General features: G+C 37.4%; 1 protein-coding gene across 1 annotated transcript; it reads right to left on the bottom strand.

Moving 5' to 3' along the window:
• Window positions 1-558: 558 nt before the first annotated feature.
• On the bottom strand, window positions 559-20,031 carry irf2b (interferon regulatory factor 2b). Its single transcript, XM_058063424.2, has 9 exons — window positions 19,502-20,031; window positions 14,682-14,776; window positions 13,696-13,795; window positions 11,701-11,877; window positions 11,448-11,494; window positions 9,597-9,705; window positions 8,574-8,726; window positions 6,135-6,172; window positions 559-5,150 (listed from the first exon to the last, which is right to left on the bottom strand). The coding sequence occupies exons 2-9, from the start codon at window positions 14,766-14,768 to the stop codon at window positions 4,881-4,883; spliced, it is 981 nt and encodes a 326-aa protein (XP_057919407.2). The 5' UTR covers window positions 14,769-14,776; window positions 19,502-20,031; the 3' UTR covers window positions 559-4,880.
• Between the last annotated feature and the right edge of the window lie 1,459 nt (window positions 20,032-21,490).

Below are 21,490 nucleotides of genomic sequence, written 5' to 3'. Positions count from 1 at the left end.
TCTGACTCTTCCACACGACCAAGTAACGTTGGATAGGCATTGAACTCCAGCAACAGTTTGCTGGATAGTCCAGCCTCACCCATGCTCACAAAACACAACATATTTTTCTCTTATCTCTCTATCTGCAACTCCAACCACTTCTACCTGATGATTGCTATTGAGGCATGTTAGCGTTCCCTTAAATATTTCCTGGAAGCCATTGCTCCCTGGAATAAACAAAATATTTTAGAAATAAATAATAATAATATTGCAAGAAGAAAATTTTTCAGCATTATCTCAGAAGAAAATTACAATATTTGGAAAGTAAAAAAGCAAAAATGACTTCGCCTCTTACCACACCTCGTACGCATCTGCTCTGCCAAAAAATAAGAGTTTGCCTTAACTGTAGGCCTCATGGCTCTTCTCAACCCCACAAATTAATAATAATAATAATAATAATATCTAAACATTTGCTGGCTTTTTCGCTCCCTCACGTGTACTGACCATTATACTATGACTTAAGGAAGTGTACTGATGGCTCAAGTCTAACACAAATGAACATTACATTACACACACCCCTTTAGGATCAAGCTAAAAAATATATCTTTAATCAATACTTCATATCCAATACTCTTTAGCGCATTACCAGCCAAGGATGTCCTTAAAACATCACAGTTACACACAAAAAAGTATTAAAAACAGTTCAGGGAAGAGATTCTTTGGTAAAAGCAAGTCTGGAGTCAGCATGAAAGTTGAGTAATGGTGATAATTACTGTACGTGCATCCAGTGTAAATTACATGTAGGTTCAAATCCTAACATATTAACTAAAGGCTTAATAAGGGGCTCCCGGCTGCTTTCTCAGTTACCGCCATGAAACACAGTAAAAGCTCAAATCAAAATAGCAATCTTTTTAAATACTGTACTTTAGTCTTACATGTCCAACAATCCCTTGTTTATCGTGGTTAATTGATTCCAGACCCGACTGTGATAATTGGATTTCCACAAAGTAGCATTCTAAATAGAATATTTTCATAGTTACAGCATAGAAAACCTATTTTAACATTATTAGATACCTCCAGATATGAAATAACACCCCTATAGTAGTGTAGTAAAATGAAGCTGCAAAATTTGAAGCACGAAGTGGTGAGGGATTGCTGTATTTTTCTTTAGATGTAGCATTTTGATTGATTATCTACCTCCAATGTGAAGAAAACAAAGCAAATGTTAGAAAAATGGGCTAAATAAACAAAATATGCCAACTAGAAAAGTGACTGAATTTTATTGCTTCCAACATAAACAAACTTATCAATCAAAAATCCATACATAGGTATGAATGTGAGTGTGAATGGTTGTTTGTTTGTCTATATGTGCCCTGTGATTGGCTGGCCACCAGTCCAGGGTGTACCCCGCCTCTTGCCTGAAGACAGCTGGGATAGGCTCCAGCACCCCTGCAACCCTTGTGAGGATAAGCGGTAGAAAATGAATGAATGAATGAATCTAATTATGTAGAGAAAATAAGTGTATGACTAATAATTATGGTAAAAATATAAATAAAATTTGAAGTATAAATCACAATATGGGTGAACTGTGCCACTTAAAAAATATAAAAATAATATATAATAATATAAAAAATAAAATATGTAAAATACCATAATAATAAGCTGAATTAAATCATGAAAAAGCATAATTTAGTAATTGATATATTTTTGTAAAACCGTGAGAACAACGTCACCAAATGGGAAGCGTGATGTGGTAATGGATGATAGTAAGACATAATTTGTATATTTCAGATTTGAATGTCATTTTAAGCAGCCGTCGAATTAATGTCTACTCTATCGGGTGATACGAGTGTAAAGCTAACTATAGGGGTGTTAATTCCTGTCAAGAGGACTCTAATATGAATAAGGTATTAAGCAGGGTTCCTATGCCTAAGGAATCCTATTTTGTGGAAATTGATTTATCACAGCCAGGTCGCGATAAACGAGTGGTTACTGTACAGAAAACGAAAAAGACAACTTGCTAAGTGCGTGTGGTGAAAGAATGTTTAGGCGGAAGGATACATCGTCATGCGTTGTGTCGCTACACTGAGGAAGGACAATGTCTCTTTTGTTCTTTTCAGTTCATTTCTTTCACTTGACGTCAATGCGTCAAAGAAATGGACAGTGAAATTTAACATCCTAAAAAGCTCAAAGTGAAGAAATTCCGACCAACATCGGAAAATCATGGATGAAAATGGCATCTGTGCTCCTGTGTAATGGACAGTCATAACTAAGCAGTGTAGCTTGGTTTCGTTATTGATGCGTCAAGCCTTGAAACACACATCCCCTGATGATGATGATGATGATGATGTTTGGAAGCCCTGAGAATCCTCCATGTGAGGATAAGGTGTAACCTGAGTTAGCAGGTGATGAACCCTAGCAATGTGCATCATTCCTGCATGCGTCGCCATGACAGTAAAGCACACAGCACACACAAACACACAATAAAGTGCAGAAGCGGCTTGCAAGCACATTGTTAACAAAAAAACACAATGGCGTCATGGTGGGTTTATCTACCTTTCGTGGATGCCCACTGACACCTTGATTGGCGCTCATGAAGTCTCATCTCGTTGGAGTATTTTGTAAACATTCTTTTTTCCATGTAAAACTAGAACGGTTCTCTATAAAATGTATATTTGTTCTTATTTTTTTGTTCTGGAACAAATTACTGTATTTAGCAGAATATAAGATATTTTGGCAGGCATTCATACAATATGTAATGATAAAAAGTGGACATGAACTCAAATGTTCCTTCATTAGAAGAAGAAGTTAAACACAAATTTTCAAGTATATTGTAAAACAATTGTCATGTATTAACATGAATTGGCTTCTAGTGTAAAGGATTTAGGACTAAAAGTGGTTTAAGCCAAAGCCAATTTCAGCTCAGCTTTTGCAGTAAAAGTGACAGTAAAAGTATTATAATGATTACATCCCCTCTCTCTTCAATTGCCATTGTTCACTCATGGCACAATCCAGGTTTAAGCCGTCACACGCTAATTAAACACATTTAGCGCATAACATGAATGGCTAATCACCACTAGAAGAACAGATGGAACAGGAGTCACAGCGCACAAACTATGGTGCGTTCAGGGACCACCAAACAAAGTGGGAAATCTCAAACATGAGTGAAGTATTACCATATAAACATGTAAAAATTGTGGGATTTTTTTTTCCAAAACTAGTACATATATGCTATACATTCTACCTTTATTATCACATATTTGTAAATTATCACCCGCACAGTAAAATAGATTTTTGTTACAACATTTTTCGCTATTAGAAATAGTTAATAATAATAGTCAATAGTTTTTTCTTCCAATAAGCAGTATGAAATAACACTTCCAGGAACAAGTTCATAGGTTACAAGCAGGGACTTCGCTGGAAGTCAAACTTAGGGTCGGGTCCCAAAATGGGTCCGTTTATCAAAGTGCTGTAAGCCGTTTTAATGATTGTCAAGCAGGTTTGCCATATTTAGTTACTCACGTAGGAAGTGCCTTTTTTTGTCTTTTGGTTTTTCCCGTTTCACCAAGTTAACTGCATTCCCAATGACTAATGGGCACTGGGGCCGTGGCCGGGAATCGAACACCAGCAACATCGACACAATATTTATAAACACATTTGTTTCAATTGATTTCAATAATGATTTGAAAATGGGCTCATGTGGTTAACCTTCCTCTTGTGTTAGCTTTCTGGTATCATGTCTTATGTTAACGGGTCGGTTTTGACCCATGTATTAAATCAGCTATAAAATACACTAAAAACAATAACCATCAAATTTGCTTCTCATGTCTTGGTTACCTTCTTAGGCTTCCTCATACATGAAAATGTTGGTTTTAATACTTTTGGCCTTTTTTTTGTCACTATACCCCTCCAGAAAGAAACATCTATGGTGTTGGGGTGAATTTTGACCCATATATATTAATAATGTGAAGAAAAGGTATAAAAAGTGACTGTTTTCAGCAACAGAACTTTAGTATAAAGTGAAATGAAAAAGCAGAACAGGTCCAGATCTTGGTTCACTGTACTTCTTGCCATTCTTTCCATGATCCAAATTGTAAATGTGAAATCAGCCATCAGTCAAATGAGTGAATTCACCTCACATGTCTGGACCTTGTTTTTCTGCTGGTATACTGGAAAAGCGGTCAAAATGAGAATCCCCTGAAGCTTACATGATGAGAAGAGGAGCTGGTTGTCATTGTGTTGGCTAATTGTACACTTATGGTTTCAGTTGGGGCTCAAAATATTGCTTTATAGTCATATTATTATAACCGGGTCCAAACCCACCCTAATAATACAGTGGTCATAATTTCAACCAGACCATTTTAAAATGTAGTAAAAATTATTTTTTTGGTTTTATTTTGTTGAAAAAGTCAAAAAGCCTTGATACAATAAACAAATGTTATGTGATTCTTTTTATGCATTAAAATGTAAAATTAAAATGCCGACCCTAACGCAAGAGGAGGGTTAACTCTTTAATGTCTGTGTGTGAGTGTCTGTTTTGTTAAGAAATGGGAGGGATTTATTTTGGCCATGAATTAAGCGTCTATTAAGGTATCATTATTTTTTTTTTGGTCTTGTATTTAATAAAATGATTCTTATAATTATGATTTATACACTGATTTGCTAACACCACCAAGCAGCTACTACCCCAGCTCCAGTGCAAAGTAAGCCAAAATGCACCAGAAAAAGCACACGTATTTTCTAAATGAACAATGACAAATTCAGACGGCCCCCGTCTTTGTCATGAGAGCGCAGAAAGTACGCAACGTGGCAACGTGACTGCCAATTAGCAGATAAGTCAAATTGATCTTGAATGGCTTCTCGGTAAGAAAAACTTTGCCTTTGCGCTCATCGTCCTGAGGTTAGGAGGACGTGACGTCTGATGTTTTCATGATGACGCTGGCCCGCATCTCGTGCATGTGGTTGGGTATGGAAGACGTGACAGAGTTCTGGCTGTAAGGCGTCATCCAGCTGTTGCTATGGTAACTAATGAGGGGGTTGGGGTCTCGTGTGGTGGTGATTCTGAAGGGCTTGTTTCCTCGGACAAAGGTGGCCATGCCGGGAAGAGAATACGGCGACACCTTGAGAATCGACCTGCCGTGGTCCCGCCTCCAGGCTGCACCGACGACATCCTGTATGTCACGGCGAAGGGCAGGAAACAAAGAAATGCAATGCAAAAAAAACCAAGGTTTGAATCGTAAACAAAGTTATGCTGCAAAATTGATCAATGAGTGTATTGATTGTATAGTTTAAAACGCTGATCGTTTTAACTGTAAAAATATGTACATTCTCCACACAGGGAACGTACTTCCGTGACTGTCCTTCACAATAAGAGCGCCATTTTCCCCTTGTCTGCATAAACAAAACAAACAAAAATATCTTCCATATGCAGTTGGAACTGCATGGGTGACTACATCTTCATTCATCATTTTTTTATTATTTTAGTAGCAATATATGCAGAGGCTGACATCCCATTAGAAAAGTTAGCTACTTTCTTAACAAATAAATGTGCTTCACAATTTGAGACAAATTGTAGCTTTTTAAACAAGACTCTGCCAAATTTAAATTTGAAAAAAAAAATTTTTTTTCTTGAAAAATATGGCTTAAGTCCATATCGCCCAACCCTATATCCATCCATCCATCTGCAGGGATGGAGAAGTGTGCTGGAGCCTATCCCAGCTGTCTTGGGACGAGAGGCCAGCCAATCACAGGGCACATATAGACAAACAACCATACACACTCACATTCATACCTATGGACAATTTGGAGTCGCTAATTAACCTAGCATGTTTTTGGAATGTGGGAGGAAACCGGAGGTTTCTCATAATATTAACAAATATAATGTAATGATTTTTTACTTTATTGTTTTGAAATAAAATATGTTTTGTTTGCTTGTTGTTTTTTTTAAGTTTTCTTGTTCTATATTATATTTTTACAATATGCAAATATCCCCCAGGCTGACCTTTGGACACGGCTGGTGTATAATGTACGTGTGTGCAGGTACATTGAACTACAATGAAACGTTGTCAATGTTTGACAGCAAGAGTTCCCAACAAGGCCGTCTCATGTCAGTGTGTGTGTGTGTGTGTGTGTGTGTGTGTGTGTAACAGACTCACCTGTTCTGTGTCGTCAAAGTCGCTGTCTGTGTCACTGGCTGTGAAGATAAAGCAAAGAATTAGCAACATTTGTAACATTTTTGAGCAACAGTCAACGCCCCTAAAGATGAAGCTTTGTTTTGAGCAAAAGCTGAGGAGTTAAACCAGCAGTTTTAGCATCTGTGCACATGAAAACAAATGGCATGAGGCGTGAGCACAATGTGAACTGTGATTCTCACAAACAAAGAACAAGTGACAAGAAGAAGGGATCCACATGTGATGGTAATTTAAGGAGGAAGGATGGAATGATAACTGGGGGAAAAAAACTGAGAGAGCCAGCTCTGCCTGAATGACTGGTTAGCAGCAAGATGGGATAACTACGTACTGTAATATATCACACACACACACACAGAAAGGCAACTCTGGGTACTGAGTGGACCTGCATGGCTGAAGACAACAACCAGATATTTTTTATTTTATTTTGAAAACTGTTCCTAGCTTTAGATAAGACCAGCGCCACACGGAAGGTGCTGACACAGTCAATGAAACACGTAACATGGGAAAATAGCAGACAATATAGACCAGGGGTACTCAAACACACGGCCCGCGGGCCAATTGTGGCCCGCAGGACGCTAGTTTGAGGCCCCCGCCTTGATATGAAAGTTTAATGTTTGATATGGATGCTGTATGGTATCATGTACCCAGAAAAAATGATTACGTTTGATTAATGTTCATGTTAAAGGTTAAATAACTGTTAATAGTTATCCTCCCTATCCGTGTGGAAGTGGTAAGTTTTTGGCTATTTAAGTTTAAAGGAAATAACTTGAAGGCTACCGTTTAGGTCGCTAGCTCTCTAGTTTGCGAGTTAGCATGTGTCTCAAGACCCTGCAGTTGCGCAATATGTTGTAAATAAAAAGAGTATAAATGTGACTATAGTCGTGTTTTGTCATGTCTACAGGGCTCTAATAATGCTTTGTTCATTTTAATATGAAAAAAATAATTTGTCTACCCACCAACTATATGTGGTTTCTTAAGTTTTTATTATTTGCCGTTTTATTATTATTATTATATTTATTTATTACTTATTGATTGATTTTCTTTATTCTTGATCTTATTTTGTGTAGAAAAATAAAAATGAAGATATTGGAGAACAGTGGAATGTTTTATCAGAGCTTTTCTTGTAGAAAATCGGAAACAAAGCAAAGTTTATTCATTTTTCTGTTTTTAATAACCAGAAGGCTAAATTGAGTTTGAGACCCCTGATATAGACTGTCCTCCCGTGGTTGTGACAAGTGGTGGTTCTAGCTGTGGGCCATGTGGCCGACGCCCCAGGGCGCCATTCTCCAGGGTGGGGGCACAGTGGAGGAGGAAAGAAAGAAAATCTATTTAGTAATGCTCAGCGCTCACCGAATCCTCATCGAGTCAGCACATGACAGACGGGGCCACCCTCGACAAGCGTGATACTCACACCCCCAAACGTGACCAAAGGTCCACCACATGATGTGGATGAAACCAAGCAAATTTTGCAAGGGGGGGCGCTGGACCTTAATTATAACGTAAGAAAATGGTACTTGCAGCAGTAATTGCTCAAAAATAAAACACATGTAATTGTTAATATTGTATCATATGAATTATATTGCAGGGCGGCCTAGTGGTTAGCGCACAGACCTCACAGCTGGGAGACCAGGGTTCAATTCCACCCTCGGCCATCTCTGTGTGGAGTTTGTATGTTCTCCCCGGGTTTTTCTCCGGTTTCCTCCCACATTCCAAAAACATGCTAGGTTAATTGGCGACTCCAAATTGTCCATAGGTATGAATGTGAGTGTGAATGGTTGTTTGTCTATATGTGCCCTGTGATTGGCTGGCCACCAGTCGCCCGAAGACAGCTGGGATAGGCTCCAGCACCCCTGCGACCCTCATAAGGAAAAGCGGTAGAAAATGAATGAATAATTGAGCAGTGTAGTGGTCTTCCCCCTCCCAATAAGCCCTCACGTTCAATACCCCTTCCAGTGTGCAAGACACCCAACGAGATAAAAGTAAGGAGTTGTTCTCTTTTTTTATTGTAACCGTTCGAATTCTAATTTTTTTTTGCGCCCTGCGATTGGCTGGTGACCAGCCCAGGGTCTACCCTGACTTTCACCCGATGTCAGCAGGGATAGGCTCCAGCATGTTATGTACAATAATGCTTCAAACGTGCAATACTGGACTTATGTGCAATAAGATTCATTCATCCAAGTGCAATACTATATTTTGTTTACTGAAATTCCACATTTGGTCACTGCAATTCTACATTTTTATACATTACAGTATATGCTATTGTTTTTGATGTACAATATTTACACTTATTTTCATCTGCACCTGCCACTTTTATATTTATATTGTTATTCCTTGTTTTATTTTTATCCTTATTCTTATTATTTTTTACGTTCTATAAATGCACCGTGGCGTGTGCCGACTCACCGCTATATGAAGACACAGGAGAGATCTGAAGAGGGTACGAGTGGGAGGAGCTAACGGTTTCCTCCTCGTTCTCCGTCGTCACTTCGATGGTCTGACAGACAAATGGCAGCTGCTCGCTTGCAATCACGTGACCTTCGACACAATTAGGAATGGCTGCACGGGGACACAGATGATGCAGTATGAATTGGTGACTGTGGACAGGATGTTCATTTTCATTGACTCAGATGTAGTTTTCGCTCAAGTCGCATTACAAAGTGACTAACTCCCAAGACTACATCTTGGCGAGCTAGCATCTTGAAATAGATATTTATTTATTATTTATTTATTAAATGTATTATTATATTATGTATTATTATATTTATAACATTATTATTAAAAATAAATATTATTAATAAAAAATATATTATTATTATTATTATTTATATAAAAATTTATATTTAAAGGAAAATATATTTAAATAAAAATATACAATTATTATATTTATAGTGATACTTGTAATCAACCAAAACACTAACTGTTTGTGTTTGGTTCGTATTGATTTGGTCTGTCTGGGGACTAACCGATTACATGATTAATCAAAACAAGCTTCAGATTAATCAACAAAGAAAATAATCGCCAGTTGCAGCCCTGCTCAACACTGATGAATGATAACGTAAGAACAGATGGAATGGGAGTTACAGTGTCACCAGTTACAGAGTACCACTATGGTGTGTTCAAGGAGCGCCAAACAAAGTGGGAAATCTCAACGTGTGAGGTAAAAATATAAATATATATTATTTAATAAATATGAGATTTTTAGCAGTTTTACCTGTATTATGACTGATTAATAATATATGGCGAATGTGTTTTCACCAGGAAAACCAGGAAAAATAAAAACATTTACCAGAAAACCGAATTTGTGGGGCAATGAATGCCGAATGGTAAATGTGCTGGGATTCTTTGTTAAAGCTGCGCTACCCGTGACGTATTCTATTGAAAAGTTGCTTGTGTTCAAATGTCCCTGAAGTAGCCAAGCTGCGGCACCTTTCGTTGTGTCGGGCATCTCTACTTCATCCTGTGGTTCCTCTTTGATGCCCACAATCGTTCCCTCATGGAGGAAAGGAGGAGTCTTCCCAAACGATGGAGAGGCTACCTGGCAGAGAGGGGAGGAAACGGAGATAAGGACGGAGTCGGAACACTCGACGTGTGGGCATCAGTCACACTGACGATCACGCAAAATTTTAAATTATTATTTATTCAAAATTATTTGTACAAATTACTGTTTACGTTGTACATTGTTCATATTTGATGTCATCTATTTATTCTCCACATTATTAATATTAGTATGCAGGATCCATCCATCCATCCACATTATTATTCTCCACATTATTAATATTAGTATGCGGGATCCATTCATTCATCCACATTATTATTCTCCACATTATTAATATTAGTATGCGGGATCCATTCATTCATCCACATTATTATTCTCCACATTATTAATATTAGTATGCGGGATCCATTCATTCATCCACATTATTATTCTCCACATTATTAATATTAGTATGCGGGATCCATTCATTCATCCACATTATTATTCTCCACATTATTAATATTAGTATGCGGGATCCATTCATCCATCCACATTATTATTCTCCACATTATTAATATTAGTATGCGGGATCCATCCATCCATCCACATTATTATTCTCCACATTATTAATATTAGTATGCGGGATCCATTCATTCATCCACATTATTATTCTCCACATTATTAATATTAGTATGTGGCATCCATCCATCCACATTATTATTCTCCACATTATTAATATTAGTATGTGGGATCCATTCATCCATCCACATTATTATTCTCCACATTATTAATATTAGTATGTGGCATCCATCCATCCATCCACATTATTATTCTCCACATTATTAATATTAGTATGCGGCATCCATCCATCCACATTATTATTCTCCACATTATTAATATTAGTATGTGGCATCCATCCATCCATCCACATTATTATTCTCCACATTATTAATATTAGTATGTGGCATCCATCCATCCATCCACATTATTATTCTCCACATTATTAATATTAGTATGTGGCATCCATCCATCCACATTATTATTCTCCACATTATTAATATTAGTATGTGGCATCCATCCATCCACATTATTATTCTCCACATTATTAATATTAGTATGTGGCATCCATCCATCCATCCACATTATTATTCTCCACATTATTAATATTAGTATGCGGGATCCATCCATCCATCCACATTATTATTCTCCACATTATTAATATTAGTATGTGGCATCCATCCATCCATCCATCCACATTATTAATATTAGTATGCGGCATCCATCCATCCATCCATCCACATTATTATTCTCCACATTATTAATATTAGTATGCGGCATCCATCCATCCACATTATTATTCTCCACATTATTAATATTAGTATGTGGCATCCATCCATCCACATTATTATTCTCCACATTATTAATATTAGTATGCGGGATCCATTCATCCATCCACATTATTATTCTCCACATTATTAATATTAGTATGTGGCATCCATCCATCCATCCACATTATTATTCTCCACATTATTAATATTAGTATGCGGGATCCATCCATCCATCCATCCATCCATCCACATTATTATTCTCCACATTATTAATATTAGTATGTGGCATCCATCCATCCATCCATCCATCCACATTATTATTCTCCACATTATTAATATTAGTACGCGGCATCCATCCATCCACATGATTATTCTCCACATTATTAATATTAGTATCCATCCATCCATCCAGTTTTGTGTTGTATTGTTAGCAAAAGAACCAATATGGTGGGTTGCATGCCTGTGTGTATCTACCTGTTTATTTCCCTTGGGTTTGCTCTCTTTCTCTGGCTTCTTCTTTCCTAAACAGAAGAAAATTCGCCATTCAAGAAAATGTACAGCTGGCAAGTCCTCCGTTCAAAAGAAGTGGTGTTGCAGTAGGACCTCTACAGGTCTTTAGCTCCCCAGAAAACAAAAACTTATTTCAAATGTTGCCTACAAATCAGTACTTTTCCACTCTACTGGCCAGCTGAGAACTGTAAGTTAAAAAAAAAAAAACAGGCCTCACCTTTCTTCATACATTTTTCTGAAGAAGATAGCATCTTGTACACTCTGAAGGCATTTGTTCCCTTTTTGTTGCTTTTGTCCTTCACCTCCTCGATGTCAGGCAAGCTGTTCATGGCACAGCGGAAATTTGCCTTCCAAGTCTTTGGATCCTGTCGGTCTTTTCCTGGCTGGTATTTGCCTGCACGTTTAAACATGACATATGAACATCAATCACCAGATCACAGCTCTCCACCATGACTCAAGTCAAATACAAATATAAGGCATTAAGAACGCGCATTTAAAGACGTGATAGTATGTAATATTCTACACTGGTCACTAGGTGTCAGTAATGTGACTGTTATGTTTGGGGAGCCGATTTTGGGAGAAGATTTGAATGATCCAAGTGGCCATAAGCTAAATCCCAACTCTGAACCCGTGATGTCACTTCCTCACACACGATCATGAGTGTTGATGTCTACATTAGTATTGAGTAATAGGACTGTAAAGGTGACTGTAGGGGTGTTATTTCATGTCTAGAGGACTCTAATGATGTTAAAAACTAGTCGTAAACCGCTTTTCTATACGCTTAATACATTTATTCATTTATTTTTTTTTTATTACCGCTTATCCTCACTAGGATCGCGGGGGTGCTGGAGCCTATCCCAGCTGTCTTCGGGCGAGAGGCGGGATACACCCTGGACTGGTCGCCAACCAATCACAGGGCACTCTTAATACAAAAATATTCAATTTATTAGTAGGAAATCCTACTTCACACAAATCCATGGCCTGGAACCAATTAACCGTGATAAACAAGGGATTAGTGTACATGAGTAAGAAATAGTACGGTATCCGTGTGGTGCTGTGTTACTTGTTGTGTTATTGTAGGTTCCACCATGAGTGAGGGAGGCGCTTTAATAACCACTTGTTGGCTTGAGTTAAAGTGCAATTTTTTTGTGGACACTTGTATACTTTATTAAAAAAAATATATGATTAAATCATCTCTTTTTGTGGTTGACTACAGCCTAAAATAATGCATATTTAAGCAAATTGTATGTATTTTTTATTTTGTTTTTTTTAAGCATAAAAATGGCTAAATGACATAAAATACAACAATAAAGCATTCAAAACATGCATTCAAAGATGTGATGATATGTAGCATTCTACACTGGACACTCGTGTCAATAATGTTACATTGATTACATTACATTAGCCACCACAGGAAGAACTGTACAGAAACCGGTCGTAGAACTCTCCCAATGCTAACATGTGAAAGTCTATATTATGTCTTATTTATCTCTTATAAATATTTGATTAAATCTACTATGTTGGATAATAGTAGTTTCAAGGTATATGGTAATGGTATTATTTCATTTGAACATGCATCAGATTACAATTGAATGCATCACATAATCACTTCACAGTTCCACATGTCCAAAAGGAGTAGGAAGAAGCAAAGCTTATTAAATCCTACCCCTCCATCTGGTTCTTTTACAATCAGTAACTGTTACATTTGTTCACTTCCTGCTTTCCATAATACAGTTTAAGGTGTTTTTTTTGTTTTTTTTTTAATCATGTACTTCATACCGAAGTACAAGGTGATATGAGCATCCAATGACATAATGGGTACCATAGTAAGTGTCAATATAGTGATATATATAGCACATCATGACTGGTTCAAGACTCTTCATCCTTGTATTTAGCAAACATCAACTGCTTGTATTGTTTCTTGAATTGGCTCATCGTTGTGCATTGTTTGAGTTCCGTATAGGTACAATAGGGGTAAAGGTTATTGCATGTATTTGGGGGCTGTAGAAAAAAATCATAAAAATCGTATTTAGAAGGTGTTAAAGAAGTTTTCTATGCTCTAACTACAAAAATATTCCTGGACTATACCTGCGACATATATAAACAAACAATTCACACGTAGGAGTAATATAGAAAGTCACCATTGGCTTGTTTTTAACAGGAAAGCACTGACTTGCCTAATATGTATGCATACGGTCTATAAAGCCTTCACCTGTGTGTATCGCCCATCTCATGAAGAGCGGAGCATCTTTCTCCAAGTCCCAGCCATGCCGAGCAGCATGCATCCACGGAATCTGGAAGATTCTTTTTTCCTGGAGATGTATGTCATAATATATTATCACTGTTTGTGATGTTGACACCACACATGAGAAAAAGTTGCCGTTCCAAACAGCACAATGACAATGTTACATACAATACATATGTACAGTATAACTATGTACATAGTACATGTAATACTAAGATGGTAGGAGATCAAGATGGTAGGAGAAAAAGCGGATGAGTGGTTAGAGCGCAGACCTCACAGCTAGGAGACCAGGGTTCAATTCCACCCTCGGCCATCTCTGTGTGGAGTTTGCATGTTCTCCCCGTGCATGCGTGGGTTTTCTCCGGGTACTCCGGTTTCCTCCCACATTCCAAAAACATGCTAGGTTAATTAGCGACTCCAAATTGTCCATAGGTATGAATGTGAGTGTGAATGGTTGTTTGTCTATACGTATGTGCCCTGTGATTGGCTAGCGACCAGTCCAGGGTGGACAGCTGGGATAGGCTCCAGCACCCCCTGTGACCCTCGTGAGAAAAAAGCAGTAGTAATTGGGCCGTTTACTGGGGAAATCACTCACAGTGCAACCAAAACAACCCCAAGTAGCACAAGTGTAACACACCACGCATAACTGTACCACACGGACCAGAACTACAAATAGACACTAACACACTAATATGCATGAAAAATAATCCTATACCGGGAAGCCCACCAGACACTTCCCAAACAGGAAGTTACCCAGCATGCCTAATTACAGAAAAGTTTAAGCTTATTCTTGTTTCTAAAATTTACTGAAGATGTATGTTGTATAATGATTCCACCATTTAAGAATACGAAGTTCAAAAACAAAAAAAATACTTGAATGAACTTCTCACAGCGAATGGTATTTAGTGCAATCTGAGAGAGGACCGATGCCAATAAACAAAAGAAGTACTTACTTTGTTCACCCATTTCAGCCCCGGTATCTGACAGGAGTTGATCTGTTCCTCCAACCACGGCCGCATCCTCATTCTATCGACTGGCATTGTGGGCTCTGAGCACACAAACACGTCATGTTACACGCAACAGCTGGGACAAAGGAACATTTCAAAATGTACAACACGGACGATTTTCACAACTGATATTATCGGAATTCATACGTCTACTGATACCCCCGATTACGTAAAGTAGTGCTTCCCAGCATGTTTTGCTAAACTGCTTTGTATTGCATGTTTAATGTCATGTATAAGTTGTTCCTCCATTATACGAGGAACAACTGCCTGAGCAATTTCTTTTCAACAGCTGAAACACCCAAAAAACGATTATTTCCTACGTATTGGGATTGTCACAGTAAAGTACACTACTGTATTATATTGTACTACCACAAAATTTCACCTGGATGAAGATTGTAGCTGTTATCACCTATTATAAAAGATCACTGCTTCTACTAATGTAATAATTGCATCACAGTTAAGTCATGTTTACCCTTGTATGGACATTAAGAATGGTACATTTTCACTTGTCATTTTAGCTAATCAAGAGTTGGAAGAGAGTTTTACTGTTTTGATTGACACTAATCCCTCGCCACTTTGCGCTGAATTTTGCAGCTTTACTCTGTCACAGTTTTTCAAAAATTAATAAGTAGAACATGCTGTTTCGTGGTTGAATACGGACTATTATTAGTCGAAAAATATGTACATTCACCAAATTTTATGTATTTCTTAGCTCAATTAAACAAAATTAAATTAAACTAAATTAAGTAACATACAAACAAAGGCGGCACGGTGGTCGAGTGGTTAGTGCGCAGACCTCACAGCTAGGAGACCAGGGTTCAATGCCACCCTCGGTTCCAAAAACATTCCAAAAACATGCTAGGTTAATTAGCGACTCCAAATTGTCCATAGGTATGAATGTGAGTGTGAATGGTTGTTTGTCTATATGTGCCCTGTGATTGGCTGGCCACCAGTCCAGGGTGTACCCCGCCTCTTGCCCAAAAACAGCTGGGATAGGCTCCAGCACCCCCGCGACAAACATAAGACATTTAAAAGAAACATTCAGGTTGTGATGATATGTAGTATTCTACACTGGTCGCTATGTCTCAGTAATGTTACTTTAATGCCTGAGACACACAAGCACCAGACTTGATTGCGGGACAACAGGCTTTTATTGCACGTTTGAATTACAGTCGTCCCTCACTACATTGCGGTTCAAACATCCCTCCCTCGCTCTGTTGCAGTTGTTTTTATTTATTAATTATAAATGATGACCGTTTCGTGGTTGACTATGGACTATTAAAAAATATTGAAGGACAAGTCATGTAGTATTCTGGCCACTGGGTGTCAGTAATGTTACATTGATGAGACATTCATAGAATTTTTCAACCCTAACGCCCGATCTCAAAGACGTACTTAAATGTATTTTACGTGCACAACAAAAGAGATCACGTTTAGTGCAGTTTTAAGCTCTAAAAACGGCCACAAGGTGGCAGAAGTGCATTTGTTGAGTGCTCACCATGCATCTTTCCCATTTATGAACTGGCTCCACAACAAGCAGGAAGTATAAAGTATAAGAAAGTAAGGAAAGTATAAGAATAAAATTATTTTAAAAAAAATGTTGCAGGGAGTCAGGGGAAAAGAAAATATCTCGCAATAGGTTGTCAAAAGTATGGGAGTACTTTACACATAAAGGTAACTACAGTAAACCTCGGATATAGTATCGGATTCAATTGTTCCCACTGGTTTTGTCCGATATAAGCGAAATCCGTTATACGCATATACCGGAAAATGTCCGTTTTACGCATATATCAGATTTATATCGGGTATATGCGTAAATCGGATTTTATCCGTTATAAAAAGGCACTTCCTTGACTATGTTTCCAATGTACCTGGACTGGGCAATGAAAAGAGACGTAAGGTAATGAGAATTGAACTTTATTGGACTCTGAGCATAACAAATTGTTAATTAAGCTAGGCCCTGTTACGCCCGTCAGGCCTACGTTATTTCCAATAGTGAGGTTAAGATCTCATTCACTGCTGTGCTAGTATTATTGACGTCACTCACTTTTATATTTGTCCTAAATCTGGAGCCAGGAGAAAGACACCATGCGGCCATCCGATATATGCGAGGGAGATTGGAACGGGACTGGAGATTTTGTCCGAAATAGGCGAAATCCGTTATAAAAAATCCGATATATGCAATGAATTTTTATTGGAAATGCATTACAGAAAAATTGGTTCTTTTTTATCTGTCCGTTGTGAGAGAATTTCCGATATATCCGAGGTTTACTGTAGTACATACATATACATATACATATACATATACATATACATATACATATACATATACATATACATATACATATACATATACATATACATATACATATACATATACATATACATTTTGTGATGCTAATGTATTGCTCTTTTGAAAGCATATCGTTTTGAGAAGCCAAACTCCATCAACTAACCATCAACTAATCAACTCAACACCTAAATCCCACCAGACTTCGGACCAAGGGACAAACTGACAGGCAAGTCACTGTTGATGCACTACACTGCTGATGGGGATGTCAAAACTATCGGAACTATCTCTTGAAGTTTAATTCACATGTTTTGAGTGTTGATATGTGGGATTTCCCAGCATACTTAAATGCAGCAAATTGTATTTTCACAGTAACAGCTAAAGTAGAGATAAAAATATCCACTTACTGTTTTCTTTGTCTTTCTGTTTACATGCATAATAAAGACTACTGCTTTTTTTTGTTATAGATAATGACTTTTGTCGTCCCGTGGGAGTTTCCCATGTGATGCTGTGAGCTTCATACGTGTGATGAGGTTCGTCGTATTGAACTTCTTCCCTGGTTCTGTTTCAGCACGGGATCTTTTGTGCCCGACAAGACTTGCAATGTCATTTTACTGACATCGCTACTGCTCCTTGCTATTTTGTTAGCACACTAGCAAACACTGTTATTGTCATCACCTGGGTTCTAGCCAATCACTGCTAGATAAACATGGTTCAATTCCACCCTCGGACATCTCTGTGTGGAGTTTGCATGTTCTCCCCGTGCATACGTGGGTTTTCTCCGGATACTCCGGTTTCCTCCCACATTCCAAAAAAAACATGCTAGGTTAATTGGCGACTCCAAATTGTCCATAGGTATGAATGTGAGTGTGAATGGTTGTTTGTCTATACGTATGTGCCCTGTGATTGGCTGGCGACCAGTCCAGGATGTACCCCGCCTCTCACCCAAAGACAGCTGGGATAGGCTCCAGCACCCCCATGACCCTCACAATCAAAATGAATGAATGCAGTTTTTAACATTATTAGAGCACTCTAGACATAAAAATAACACCCCTATAGTCACCATTACGTTGCTACTATTCTTTGTTTTAAACACATTTCGCAACACATTACTGCAGGGACACAAGAGACAGCAACCACTTTGAGCATTAGCATGCTATCACGCTAACTAGTTAGCCTACAATTTATTTATTCTAAACTTAAGAAAGGGTTTCAAATGGAGTAGGGAAAAATAAAGAAAAAAAAAACAGAAAGAAACCAAAAGCCTACCACTTCCACACAGAATGGGAGGAGAACTTGCTTTCACAATGTCATGGAGGACTAAATGCAGTATTAAAGTAATGTAATCTAAGGTACTGTCTCTTCAACATTACTAGGGAGTACGGCAAACTACATATAACTTGTTTTGCACTATATTTTAATAATTGGCTATAGTCAGCCACAAAACACTGATCATTAATAAATAAATATAAGCGGTAGAAAATGAATGAAAATTTGGCATGCAAAAACTGAGAATGTTTGTAGAAATATATAAATATGTTGAACTGTGGGCTGCATGGTGATACAGTTATTTTTACACTTGTAGGTGTTAATATTGTACGTAAAAAATACCCATACAGTTAATAAAAGTTTAATGTGACCCTGGAACTGATTATTTCCCTTTACATTACTCACAATGCGGTAAATGTTTGCAAATCTGACCAAACCGCCGCATGTTCTTGTTAAAACATGAACAGATCAATACAGAAAGAATACAGATTACAACATTTGGATTGTTACAGTGTGATCTGATCAAAGTACGCTAGGCCAAATGAGGCAACAGCACTCCCCAAGCATGGCAGAACATGCCAAATGCACTAAACAGGTCAAACTGGGTAAAACCACAGTGCAGAAACACTGAACATCTCACATGTCTCCAAAAGATGCACATTGAAGCTGACAGCACCAAATTAACTTTATGGATAAACCGTTGGAACTTGTTTTGGACGGCCATGTCTGTTTGGCAAGCTTGCACAATATGAGGCATTTGCAGTTCCTGCTAAATAAGCGGGGATATCAAATACACCCACACATTAACAACATACAGTAAACACGATGTAGGACGTTTGTAAGCCTACAAATGACAACCTGTATTTTCATATGGAACGCTGCATTTTTTAAAAAGACACAATTAAAATACCTTATCGTATTTGCGTAAACCAGAACGATTATATGAATTCTTACAGCCGCTGAACGTCTCACTAGTGTCATTGTGAAAATGCAGTTCATTACGACATTATTACAAATTACAAGCAAGCGCTGTCACTCTGCAACTCGACTCAAACAAGCGGAGCTCAAAGTGAAAATAAAAGCTAAAGCGAGTAAAGAAGACGGAGAGAAAGTAAAAGAGGTACTTTCGCTTACAGAGCGAGCAAGGAGCCGTCATGTCGCCCCGCTCGGGAGCTTCGGCAAGCGGAAAGTCATATGCGGAAGTTACCTGTGACTTTGGACAGCTTGGAGCTTCTGTCAGAATAACACGGTGACAGTGGAAGATTTAAACGTGTAATGTGGCTCGAAAAGGGGGAAAGCGAGAGCGGTGTTCGGTTCTGTTTCTGGTCCAGAGCGAAAGCAAAACAAGACGGAGAGGTGGGGAAGTGGGGGCTGGAGCTGGAAATCCCCCTCCTACCTCTGTAGGCTCTCTCGAGCCGCGGCGCGGAAGTGTGTGGCCGGCAGCGGCGGCGGGCGGATCGATACAAATGTCAACAGTAGCGATACCGAAAGTGGACGTCGGATTGATACTAGCGCGATTTTTTCATCGGTTATTTTCATGATTTTTTTTTCTATTGTGTCATCCGTAGTATAGATTGTTCATAGTGTTATTTAAAAAATATATAAAATCATGGACACTTTTATGTTGATTGATTCATTGTACAGCAATACCTCACCACTTCACTTTAAAATTTATTTATTTATTGATTGATTGATTTATTTATTTATTGTTTTTTTATTTATGATCATTGTACAGCAATACCTCACCACTTCACTTTAAAATTTATTTATTTATTGATTGATTGATTTATTTATTGTTTTTTTATTTATGATCATTGTACAGCAATACCTCACCACTTCACTTTAAAATTTATTTATTTATTGATTGATTGATTGATTATTTATTTATTGTTTTTTTTTATTTATGATCATTGTACAGCAATACCTCACCACTTCACTTTAAAATTTATTTATTTGATTATTTATTGTTTTTTTAAATTATTTATGATCATTGTACAGCAATACCTCACCACTTCACTTTAAAATTAATTAATTAATTAATATTTATTTTATTTATTTTATTTATTTTATTTATTTTATTTATTTTATTTATTTTATTGTTTTTATTGTTTTTATTGTTTTATTTATTGTTTTTTTATTTATTTATGATCATTGTACAGCAATGCCTCACCACTTCACTTTAAAATTTATTTATTCATTTATTTATGATCATTGTACAGCAACATCTCACCATTTCACTTAAAAAATATATATATTTATGGACAGCGTGATGAGACCGATTTTTTCATCAGTTACTTTCATGATTTTCTTTTCTATTGTGTCATCCGTAGTATAAATTATTGATAGTGTTATTTTTAAAAAATATATATAAATTCATGGACACTTTATTTGATTATGTTGATTGATTCATTGTACAGCAATACCTCACTTCACTTTAAAATTTATTTATTTATTGATTTATTTATTTATGATAATTGTACAGCAATACCTCATTCAATAAACTTTTTTTAAAAAAAATCATTACAAATTGATCAATATTGTATAGGCCAAACCTGCCTTCTCTGAACTTGGTATCGAATGGACACCATAATTAGCAGGATCGCCCCACCCTGATGGAACTTGAGCACAACCAACTAAAAGCTGAAGAGGAGGTTCCACTCTGCTCATTTTTCCACTTCTCACGAGAACAGATGGGCTTTTCGTGTTTGTTTCATCATTCAAATTAAATCGATCTTAACGCGTTTACGGGTTTTTTGTGGTTGTTGTGGAAACAAATGAATGACCTTTTCAGTCGTTAGCAAAGCTGTCACGTTTTCAAAACTTTATTTTTTTAGTAATTCATGTGTATTGTATTGTCATGAAACCTGCTATCGCGCTATGCAGATAAAACGGGGATTATATGCCACCAAAACAAATAAGTACTGGATATGGAAAACCGTTAAAATGTTGACGGATGTGATCATCGCACTTAAAGTAAACGATCTTTGTGTTCAATTTCATTTTCACTTCCTCATGGTTTCACTGTCGTCTGCAGCCTCGCGTTTCTGCACCCGAGTTGCAGGAAACGAAAGCTACTGTGCTGTTTGTTCCTTGCTGAGATATGAGTATTTCATTGTCGTGGAATGCATACAAAATACAGCACTAATATGTAATATTTGTATATACACGTACATGCAGCATATTTGCTAACAGTCAT

The sequence above is a fragment of the Doryrhamphus excisus genome, linkage group LG22 (genome assembly GCF_037039965.1).
Source record: "Doryrhamphus excisus strain RoL-2023G ecotype Guam linkage group LG22, RoL_Dexc_Guam_v1.1, whole genome shotgun sequence".
NCBI classification, from domain to species: Eukaryota; Metazoa; Chordata; class Actinopteri; order Syngnathiformes; family Syngnathidae; genus Doryrhamphus; species Doryrhamphus excisus.
Note: the sequence above shows the minus strand (reverse complement) of the source record. Positions and strands in the feature narration are given on the sequence as shown.